Genomic DNA, 12,200 nt, shown 5'->3' with positions numbered 1-12,200 from the left:
TACACTAAAACCTGAGTTTTCTGTTAATTAGGAAAATTCACAGGTGGAATAATGTTCTGTAAATTCAGGTTCAGGGCTCAACAAAAACAACAACTTTGATTCATATTTTTGCAGAAATTATTTTCATTCTTGATTTTTGTTCTATAAAGTGACAATCCTGTGTCTTTGCAGTAAAAAAGGTTTTCAGTTTTGTTTTAATAACCTACAGAAACGGAGAGGCGTCTGTGGAGACTTGTTCATTTTTAAGGTTGTCCATGATGGCGTCTGCTTCACTCTGGGTCTCAGACTGTGGAGACTGGAGTCTGTTGGTCTGGGATCTGGGATTGTGAAACGTGAATCCACAGCGGATCTGTAGAACCAACAATTCAAGCACAAAAACTGTTGAACAGAGATCTCTATCCTCCAACATCAGATCAATCGTCTGAACAGACTGAGAGAATCAATGAGAGGGGGCACAGCATGAAAACTGAAACAATACTTGAAACAACTACCTGATTCAGAATTCTTTTTATCCCAAAGCGGAAGATTAATCCAACGATGACAATTAATGCAAGGAAGATGATGATTCCAATAACGATGCCAACAATTCTTCCTATTGAAAAACCATCTGTACAAACAGAAGAAAGCAACAATGAATGAAACTACTTAAACCTTAATGTTTCTACTTCAGATACTTTGTTCAAACTGGTATTGTTCAGGTTCCAGCAGGCACCATTTCTCATGTCCTCATGCACCTGTTGTGCACGTGTGGTCGACTTATGAGTTTCACAAGAGTTATCTGCAGTGCTTTAAAAGGCCGGTACTCATCGGTACTGGCACATGAAAAGTAACTTATCCACGCCAGATCATCCCCCCATGTATCAGTCATAATCCTTCCATCTCAACTGCCCTACAAATACTTGGATAGTATTTTATTAGAGGAAAAAAGAAAGTTTATTATTTTCTCTTTTGCAGTTTTTCTAGACTAAAACTGACCATTTCCATGTAAAGTTAATTAAATTTGTGTAAGGGCGCCCTTACTGTTGTGTCAACCTGCTGTATAATGACAATATTTTGCGCCGTCTGTGTTCAATTCAATTCAATTCAATTTTATTTATATAGCCCAATATCACAAATTCAATTTGCCTCATTGGGCTTCATGCCTGTAGTTTTTACAGATGCACAGATGGAGTCATAAAATATGCACAATAGGTAAAAACTATGTGTGTTGAACACGTTTGAGTGTAGAAGCAGGTAGAGAGGTGAGGGAGGGACTTGGACTCGACCCTTCTGATATTAGAACCCACAACAAACTAGCTGCTGCTTCCTAATACATACATTTCATTCTTGAAATTAATATCAGTTATTGGGTTTACTGCATTGTGGGAGTTCCCACATATCACTGACAAGAAACTCACCGTCTACTTGAGGGGGATCTTTGGTCATCAGATGAGTGCAGTTAGCTGAAAGAGAGGAGAAAGGTCAGGATTTAGAATTCCAGATGAAATGATTTAAGGTTTGTGGAAGAATCTGATCCTGCAGCACTCACCTTCACAGGTAGCAGTCAGTTTTGAATGTCTTCCGTCTTTCTGTTTTTGAAATGCAAAGAGAGGTGAGGTTAGAGCTGAAAACTTTGACATTCCTGCAGAATGTCCGGACGTTTCCTAACTCTAATAATTGATCTGGATTTAAATGTTTTCTGCTGAATGTGTCTGGAAATGTTCCACGTCTGCTGCCTTGTTCAAACTACATCATATATAAAAGTCCTCACCTTAAAATGCATGTTGTAGCGCAGGAAGTCTTCACAAACGTAAAGCTCCACTGAATCGTTCTTTACGGTCTTTACCACACTTTCATTGTATCGTGAGTTTATGGCAACGATCACAATACCCTACAAGAAAAAAAATGTTGACATTGTTAAAACAGAACACTTTTAGTTAAAGCAACAAAGTTATTCATATTCAGGACTAGGGGTGTAACGATTAATTTGAACAACGATCTAATTCATTTCATCATTTGTGGTTGATAAAATGATTCATAGACGATAGCGGTTCTTTTTTAACGATCCAGTTTGATCCGATTCACTAAACAAGAGTTTCCACACATTGGATTGTATTGATAGATTGATCATTTTTTGCTGCCATCACATGTGTATTGTCCCCTGTGATGACACATGGTAAAATAAAGCTTCCATGTCTCAATTCAAATGTATTTTTCCAAATATTGACATAAATTGGTTTATTTCATTTTTAATTGATTCTATAATGGTATAGGTCAATTTGATCAAGTTTCCTCAGACTGGTTGATCTAGTTGGCTCATAGGAATTGAAATTGATTTATTGATCGATTTATCGTTTCACCCCGACTCAGGACGATTGATCTTGTGAGAAATTGTGACTTAAGCGGTTCTGGAGGAGGATCTGAGATTCACCTACATTATTTTCCTCCCAGGAGGAATTGTGCTTAATGGAGCTGGGTTTACCAGAGATCTGGTACATGACGCATCCATCGTTCATCTTGGTGACAGTACACGTCAAACCTGGAAGCGCTGCACCATCCAGACATGGAAAACCTGAAGAAGAAAAAACAAAGAACAGGAGAAACAATGTTTATGGTGATGTTTGTAGTTAAACCAGCAGGAGGATAAAGCCTTTTTTCAGAGATAAAGAGGAAGATTGTGTGAGGTCATTTACATCTTGCAAAGGCATTTTTCTCCTTTTAAGGCTCATTCTCCCTCAGAGTAAGTTTGAATGGTTTTCCACAAACAGCTTTCTACTATTGTCCATTTTTTCTTCAACACAATTAGATTTAAAGGTATTGTTCTTTAGCAATAAAAGGTTTAGTCTAACCACTAACCATGATAGGGGGAAAAAAAGTATTGTTATCATTTATATTCTTTGAAAAAAATGGTTATAATTCCCCGTTTCTTCTGGGTATGTAAACTTATGAACACAACTGTGAACTTATTAGTTTCTGTTTTTGTCAATTAAATAAGTAAGTGGTCTTTAATTTAACAAGGACACTGCAGACAACACAACAGATTCCCCTCTGCCATATAATCCATCCATCGTCTTGACCGCTTTGTCCCTTTCGGGGTCGCGGCTGCCATATAATAATAATAATAATAATAGTAATAATAAACATTTTTAGTACTTAAAAACCTTCAGTTTCCTGCTTCCTGTATGAATTTTGGTTGTGTATTCAACTTAAACTGGTTTTGATGCGCTGCTAAAAATATATATTTATATAAAAAAAATCAGTAAACCTATCTTCAACCGACTTTACATTTAAATGATGTAACTGCGCCACCTAGTGGAGTACCGTAGCATCGCAGCGTTACAGGAACTGCTCTCGCGGAGTGATACGTTAAAAGTACACTTCTGACCTGCAATACCAGAGCTGCGGCATAATCACAGCGCAAATTTCGGGCATAATTACAGTAGCAGTGTCGGATAACTGAAGCTAAAATTATATTAGAGAAACTGATTAATGTAATCGCGTTACTATTAATGCAACTGATAATAAAATACAATTGACTGTCCAGGTTTGGAAATCCTCAAATAAATTTTTTTTTATGTCTATTTATTCTATTTTATCATGTACAGTGTCCTTGGGTATCATGAAAGGCGCTTCAAATAAAATGTATTATTATTATTATTAAATGGATTATTAAAAAAAGACCCCCTCCCCAACACACTTTAACGTGAAATAAAATGTATTTCTCAAACCCCCAAATTGGTGAACACTGAGGGGAATAGAAACAGTGGTAACCTGCTGTGAAAGTTGTAGATAATCAGTCCAAATTTGAAGTGAATGTATGGAAAAGATTAACAAACCTTAAAAATATTTTGATTTTTTTTTTTTTTTTAGAAAGATATGGAGTTTAGAAAAACTGTTCGAAAAACTTACCGGCCGCGACGGCGATGATGAAAAACAGCCAGACCATGTTCATGCGCCGCTGTACACCTACAACAGACAGGTTTGAGCCACACCACACGAGAGATTTCAACTTGTGCATGTAGGCGTGGCCTGAGGACTCATGAGCATGGATGAAAGGGAACATTTCTAGTCACATGAGTATTTTATTTTTTAATCAGACCGTTTTGGACAGTATTTTCTACAATATAAAAAAAGAAATTGGCCTGACTGACAAACTAACAGCTTCTTCTCTACATTCCGTGGAGTCAATTAATATATATTTCACTATTATTGCAGAACTATTTCATGCAAACCTAACCGCAGCCAATATTCATACGCCCTGCGCTTCTCCTCGTCCGCCATGATGTCAGCAAGAGGACGTGTTGTATTTTCTGGGTAGAACCATTATATATCAAGTCTATGGATAGAACTGAGGCCTGTAGCAGGGTTATTTCAACTCTCTGAAGAAGAAAACTCTGGATAGAAGATGGCTCTTTGTCGGAGAACATTTATGGAGGACTCTCGGTGTCGTTCTTTTGGAGTTTCACATTTCCTGCTTTCGATGACGTGCCTCAAATTTAAAATCGAGAGACATAAACCTGAACGACGATAGATATCTTCTGGATGTTTGGAGCTAATTTTGAGCCGTTTCAGGTCTGTATTGGGGGGGGATTAAGAGAATAGGCTGTTTGTCAGGACTTCTTTTCGACTACAATGACGAATGTATTCAGAGGTTTCTCCGAGGAACTACCGTACCCACTGACTCCACCCACTTTTCGTCAGTTGGAGATTGAGCAGAACAACTCGCCGCCGAATGAGATGAACAAGTAGGTATTTTTTTTACACTGAAGCTACCCCCCCCTCTTTTTTGTTTTCTCGTGACAGCGAGCTAAGAACGTGCTGTAGTCTTACCCTTTCCCGCACTGACACATCGAGACATACTCAGTTTTATTTTTCTTTATTTTGTGCTATTGCAGGCCATAACAACAGCAAAAGAAACGCTCTACAAAACATGTTGTGTACTGTACACCTTAAGCTGTTTTTTTTAATCACAAGGGGAACAAGTAGGGTACGCCGTTTTCGGCTTCCGTATTTTTCTAATGGAAGCTTTTACTTTGAAGGTCTTGGCGGAATTACGTTGCATGATTTCAATTTACAAAGTTGCAAAGCTCACGTTTGCTTGCTTCCCCGGTCTTCCGTAATTCACCGGGATGATGTTGAAAAAAAAGTCAAAATTTTCTTCCAAAAGACGGGGAGATTTGAGTCTAATCATAGATCGTAAATGGTCTGATCCCACATCAAGGCCGAATCCATGCTAAGCTACCTCTAGCCCCTACCTACCTCTCGCCGACGATGCAGGTGAAGAGCTGGGTCATCTCAAACACGTTAAATGATCACCAAGTTCTCCCCTTCGTTTGCACCACAGACTATGTAGCACTTTCTATCTAGTGTCTCTGACTGGCACGGTGAAAGTAGCTTCAACTCTCACACCCCAGTATGCCAATGCTCAATCTGCTAACAGCTACCAGATGGAGCATAGCAGTTAGCAGCTAACTCTACAGATCTTTAAAAAAAGAAACAAACAAACAAAAACACACATACACTACAGATCTCACCAATCATTATTTGGAAAATATATTAAGTAAGCACAAAAAAGAGTTTGGTCTTCGTTCAAAATTATAAACAAATAGCGACGGACGTGGTAGCTTATTAGCATAGGCTATAGGCTAGCCGTTGAACCAATAGTTTTAGCTCTCCCTTCTAATGTTTTGTCTTTAGCTTACATTTTATTTTTACCTTTACTTACGGACACTGGAAACATCCGGATTCACAACATTACTCCACAACATGAATTTGTAATTCCCAGCGACTTTCACTGTGTTTTTAATCCTCCCCGGCGAGATGGCGAGACCTCCGTGGAATGTTGTCGGGTTTTAGCTTAGCCGGAAGCCGCAGAGAGGTCTCCAAACAAACGCAAGGCTGCTAAGCTAAGCTAATGAGAAGCTAACGACGATGGAACCGGCTACCGAATCCTAATTGTTTCTCTACCCATTAGAAACGCATTTCTTCACGTCGGTATGCTCTGAAGAATAGAAAGTTATATTTAAATGCAAGTAATTGTTTTTTCACCTTTTCTTCTTCCTTCTTCTTTTATTAAGCTGAAGCTGAGAGTGTGTTGATGGTGAACTGCAGTCTGTGACGTCTGTGTGTAACTTTTAGAGTTGGCCGCACTTGCCTTGTCAGTGGGGAGGTGCCTGGACTCTCAGCGTCGTTCTGTTCTTCCCATTAGACTGTCTATGTCTCTGTTGCCAGATAGTCTCACAGTTTCCAGCTCAAAAGTCATCAGAAAACCGCCGCAAGCATAAAAAAACGCCCAACTCAATGTGACGGGGGGTGGGGGGAGCCACCTAGTGGTTGTTTACAGAAACTACAAAAACTTAACTGCCAACAAAGTACACTGTAACAATTTAGAGACACAAAATACACATAATTTAAATTTTGAATATCCTTTTTTTTATTGTTGTCACAAATAAAACGCTTTAATGCAATTTAACAACATCTGGGAACACAGTAAACGCATATGTGAGAAAACCATGTGACATTCAGCCTGGCAGACAGATAGCAAGCTGCAGCTGGATAAGGAGCCCGCCTGCTCTGCTCTGTCGATTCAAACGTCATCATCATTTTATTTTTTACAATAACTAAGACACTTCACTTGTGTGACAGTTTTTGGTTCTGAAGAAACAAAAAAACTCTTCATATTGAGCAATATTCTAAAGTTCTTCCATGAACATTTTACCAATGATGATGAGAAGTGGTTTTGGCGAGTATGGCCGTGGGGGTGAGGGTCTGGATTCACGATTGCCTCCGTTCTGTAACCCCCACTGTTTAAACTCCCAAGCAATCACCATCAGTCGCGTCCACAATCACGTGGTGGCTGGTTTTGCTTGCAACTGCTCACAAAACCTGCATGAACTTTTGAGTGGTGGTTCTACTTTTCCGGCGATGTGATTGTCTCCAGCGTTTATTTTTAACGTGAAGAACATCTTCCTCACACTCTGGATGCGCTGATGTGAATGCGCAGATACATGAAAGGTAGAGGGGGGCGTGATGTGCTCCTCCACTAAATACAGTTGTAATAAAAAGGAAAAATGAAAATTTAAAAAGGAATAATTTTCAATCTGGAGTGCTGTAAGATATAAAATACAAGAAATATCTTTCCAGTAACTTGCTTTTCTTGCTGTCCGCTCTCTCAGTTTCTGTGTCTGAAGGTCTGAATTTCAAGTTTTTCATCATTTTCAATGTTAAAAGACATTTTTCTGGACAAAGTTTTCTGCGTAGTTGCGTACTCCAATCTCTGAAATAAATTCAAGTAAAATTATGCTATCCACCTGCTATTGCACACTGGACATAAAATTCCAGTTAATATGACAATCATCACGCAAAAAAATGAACAGAAACCCACACCGAGCCCCAAGCTTTTGAACACATTTATTGGCAGGCGAGGCAGCAATCCCCTCAACAGGGGGTTAAACGACAGTGCCCAGGACCATGAAGCGTCTCCTCCTGGTGCGTACACCGAGCCTCAGAACATAGAACATTAGTGGAAGTCCGATCGCCACCCAGCCTAACTAAGTCCACTACTTTTTTATGATAAGGAAATAAAAACCGCCAAACCGACCCTAAGCCCGACCAAAATATGCCTACCTGCCCAAAGCCATTTTTGTCTGCAAATTTAGAACCAAAACCGCGTGAGAAAGTGACGTGGAAGACTGAGGGCTTAAAGGTGCCATAGCATGAAAATTCTACCTTTTGAGGTTTTAAGTGCATTTTACTGTTCAAGAGCCCCAAAATGGTATTTTTGATCCGTTCATGCATTTAAGAGTAATCCTCTAAAAACCTGCACTCTCTGCAGCAACCCCTCCCATACCCACGGAAACGAGTGGGTGGAAACGTGCTGACATCAGCCTGATGTGAACCGCCCCCTTCAGGAAAAATCTCTGCTGCAACGCACTACACTGTACCAGGAACCGCTCTCTGACCCGTCTTTCAAAGTAGAGGATTCCTCCGCTGTACCAAATTTTCATTAAAAAGTGTTGAGCCTGGCCTTCATACAGATGCTCAAAATCCATCAGCAATATAAGGACTTTGAATAAGTGAAAAATCCTGGCGGGCATTTGCAGACCACATCGCTTCCATCTTTCCCTTCTGTTTTAACCTGCCTCCATAGCTGCTGGCCAATGACTGAAGAGATCTTTAGTCATGTGTTTTTTTTTTTACAAAGTTATGTCCAAAACAGGCTTAAGGATGATGTCATGAAATGGGCGAGACCGACAAGGAGCGAAAGATGGTGCATAAGAGATCAAGTCGTTTTACTTGCAGGTATTAAAACGTGGAAGGCTCTATCTGGAGGTGTGGTTGAGCCCCAATCTGGTTGGCCAGCTACTTTGTTCTTTCAATTAAAATGGCCTCACTCTTCACAGTGCGAGCAGGAAGACGTACATGTCCGCTCTAGGCTGAAGGTGAAATTTTCCTTCTTGAGACTGTCTAATCGTTTATCCCGTTTTAAGAAATTGCGGTGCTTTGACAATGTTCTTTGTTCTATTTCTGCTGGTAAACAGTGTTTTGCTGCTTTTTTAAGTGATTCATTCCATGTATTCCTGTTTTGTGTGATCCTTGATTTAAACTGACATTTTAAAAAATCTTCTTCTTCTTTTTTTGTTTTATGGCAGATGGCACACAGCGTTGAAGTGCATTACCACCACCTACAGGTATGGAGTTTGGTTTTGAATGTTAACCTATTAATCCTTATTAAGAAATCAAAAATAGATAACTTGCTCAAAATAATTGTAATTTCCCATTTTATTTCTTTCTTTTCAAGATGTCCCTTCATCAAGGCCCAATCCAAGTTCTTCTCTTCTCCCTGCCCCTTCATTTAGCCCTCCAAACGGAGAGCTATGAAAAAATAGTGTCACATATTTCGGACACCACTTTTGTTTGACGTCATTAATATCGCCAGTCTACTAGTAATGGCACAGACCGTCCAATGCTCAAATATACATAACAGTGGTTTTATAACTTTAAAAATCATTACTTATATTTAAATGTAAACTTCTGTGGTTCAGAGCACATCCACATGAGGGAAAAACACTTCTCAGCGCGATGCAGGTTACCCTCGCGGTGGAGGACATTCAGTGGCGGAGCTAGAACATTTTCTATGTCTTTGAAGGGGTAACACACGAGAACAGCAGAGTGGAAGGGAATTGCAAGTGAAAGGATCAAAAGCATGTATTTTATATAGTTTTTTTATTGTTATTATTAAGAATGATGATTTCTTAACCCCTTTACACCTGAATTTATTTTCAATTATGGAAATTTTTTAAATGTATTTAATAATGTTTAGATAGTAAATAGATAATTTTAGGTTTGCTGCTAATCAGCAAAGAAGCAGCATCTACAGTATGAATAAAACTAAACACCTGTTCCCATCTCCAATATGAAGATGATGACTGACAGAACTAATAAACCACTACCATGAACTAAAAAAGACACAAACTTAAAACTCAGAATAATTGTCCTTATAATGCAGAAAGTGTGCATTGTTTCAGACTGTTTGTAAAAAGCAGTAAAGCCGTCTGTTTTTGTCTAGGCACAGATGAACATTGCATCTCCACATTTGAGTCTGGCTCTTTTTTATTGTAAAAATCTTCAGCGTTGATGCTTATTTACCACCATCCAAAAATGCATATTTGACAATAAATTCCCAAAAGACCCAGAATATGTTCTATTCTGATCATCCATCTTCTTTTTATCTTTTTGGGACAAAATATTAGTGTACAAAAAAAATGAATGATGCCTGAAACCGAGGATAACCATTCTGGCAGGGGAATCTACCTTTACACCACACTTGTAAATAAACACAAATACGAACTCAATGTGTAACTTAAATTAGATGAAAAACATGTACAGAACTCGTGGGATTCTTCATCCCTCTCCCCACAGACACCTGTCCTCAGGTGCAGCCACAGTCCACGAACTGCTTTCTACAGAATGGAGCTTTGTTCATTTATAGAACATTTAGCCCACCACAATGATACTGAAATGACTATAAATAATCAGTGGAAGAGCAGTTTCTCAAGAAAATACCCGCAAGTGTTGATTGAACAACGTATAGATGCAGCGGAGCATTTTCTTTGTAGCCTGCAGTCGCGACAAACCCAAATACTCAAATATCTTTAAAAAAATAATCATAAGTGCTCCAGTACTTTGTAGTAGTGAGACAAATATTCATTAAGTATTTACATATTCTATCTTTGCAACATTTATATCCCTCCGCTTGGAGGGTCAGATTTGAAAAAAAATAATTCGGACACGACTTGAACTAAAAATGCCCATTTAAATGGAGGAGTAGAGAGAAGGGAAGAATTTGGATTGGACCTTTGTCTTGTAAATTGAAAAGATGTTATTCTTTTCTCTCCCTTTCCCATTGCTTCTGCTAATCCTCGCTACTGTAACTCACTGGTGAATATTGGTAACATTATGGAGTGTGAATGACATCTGAATTTTAAGATGTTTTTCTCCCTGTTTGGAGATCCCCATTTTTTCTTAACTTAAAGGAAACATTCCATTTGGTTTTACTGATTTAGATGATGAGCAATTTCTCAATTCTATCCAATAAATGTCTTAATTTAATTACAAAGTATTATATTCATAAAACCCAATTTAGCAATAAAAATCAAAATTATGTTGAAATCTGTACTGAAATCAGACAGCATTTTCACTCTATTTCACCCAGTACCAACACAAAAGAAATGAAAACTCGTCGTCTGTTTCAGGTTTACAGAATAATAAAATATTGTTCTATTTTTTGTTGTTCTAATGTTGTTTTAGAACAACATTGCATTTTTGGGGGAATTTGTATGTACCGTATTCTGTTCTTTGTTCAGTACTGTTTAAGTATTCTGATTAAAGATTATTTAAAAAAACTCTAAGTTTTGAGGGCTAAATGTAAGAGTGGGGAGGAGAAGCCGTAGGGGAAGAATTTGGATTTGGCCCTGGAACTAGAGCTGGCAAGACATTGCAGCATTTTATTGATCTTTAAAATCTGGCTATACACTTGGATTGCTGATGCTACACACACTACACAGTAGCTGCACTGAGGTTCATTGATGAAGTTCACTGGGGTTTTATTAATTAACTTTTTCCTTCTACTTCTTGGTTATTTGTGTGTATCACTTCAACGCAGTGGAATGTTTACTTAACAAATGCCTGCCTAATTTAGTTTAGCTGTAGGATTTATTATTTTTTTCCATTTACTCTTATTTCTAAGCAACTCATTTTGATTTTCTACTGTTTTCTCACTGTCAATGATGAGTTTTATTTTCTATCACAAATTAGTTTTTTATGTTCTTCTCTTTAGCACAACATGCTACTCCAAAAAGCCACCCTGAAACCCCCATGAGGAAAGGTGTGTCAATCAGTCACCTGCAGGCTAAACCAGCTGAAGGTAATGAAAATTCTTTTTAGAATTTTTTTCATTTTGAGAAAAAGTGGTATATAAATGGTATGAACATGTCTCTGTATTTACAGTCTTATGACTCTAAAGTAAAACATGCTGAGAAAAACAAGGACAGATTTACTAGAGGGGTGCAGATTGCCAGAAAAGGAGCTCTTTTCCCAATTCTACCTCCAGGTGATACATTCTTATATGAAATCATGACACAAAAAGCCTGAAAACATCCTTTGAATTGCCACTGGCAGTAAAGATGGCATCTATAGTGAAGGTTTGAGACATCGCCCTCATGTGGGGATATTTTTTCCAGCTCTTCTGCCGGTACATAAACAAGCATAAAAGGTGTTACGGTCGTCTGCCAGAGAAGTGCCCTTAGTCTCTGATCTGGAAGATTTTGCCTTGTAGTTTGTTTACCGTCCTCAGTCCTTACTTTGAGTCAAAATGTAAATACCTGAAGTCTGACAGGTCGCTGTGCCACATTTGCCAATCAGGATTTCAGCTTTGGGCACGTGACGTTTTCAGTGGCTCTTATTCCCACGGCGGAGCTCACTCGCTCAATATGCAGACAGACAGATAAGCGGTGATGAGGCTGCCGGCTCGCTGCTTCATTGAGACGGAATACAACAACTCAGATTAAGACAGATTGAATGAATGAAGAGTTTTTATTCAACCAGAAGATACAATTTCCACCACAAGAAAAAGGAAAAACTTCTAATTATATAAGACAGAGAGCCTTCAAGCTCAGCCACAGAGACGCAGAAACACCGTGGAAAGTCATGCAGACACAGCC

General features: G+C 38.7%; 1 protein-coding gene and 1 long non-coding RNA gene across 5 annotated transcripts; one reads left to right on the top strand and one right to left on the bottom strand.

Moving 5' to 3' along the window:
* Positions 1–206: 206 nt before the first annotated feature.
* LOC112141403 lies at positions 207–6,252 on the bottom strand (the record flags this gene model as incomplete). Of its 4 annotated transcripts, none has more annotated exon segments than XM_024264537.2 (8): positions 207–349; positions 492–607; positions 1,398–1,442; positions 1,529–1,568; positions 1,751–1,870; positions 2,415–2,551; positions 3,889–3,945; positions 6,134–6,252. In XM_024264537.2, coding segments are annotated over 7 exon segments (644 nt in total), but the record flags the coding sequence as incomplete, so codon positions are not given.
* On the top strand, positions 3,939–12,194 carry LOC112141405. The gene is made up of 4 exons (XR_002918388.2): positions 3,939–4,724; positions 8,631–8,669; positions 11,318–11,404; positions 11,488–12,194. It is a non-coding gene; the product is annotated as an uncharacterized LOC112141405 (long non-coding RNA).
* Positions 12,195–12,200: the final 6 nt, after the last annotated feature.

Source organism: Oryzias melastigma, unplaced genomic scaffold, assembly GCF_002922805.2.
Source record: "Oryzias melastigma strain HK-1 unplaced genomic scaffold, ASM292280v2 sc00620, whole genome shotgun sequence".
Lineage (NCBI taxonomy): Eukaryota > Metazoa > Chordata > Actinopteri > Beloniformes > Adrianichthyidae > Oryzias > Oryzias melastigma.
This window is presented reverse-complemented; position numbering and strand designations above follow the sequence as displayed.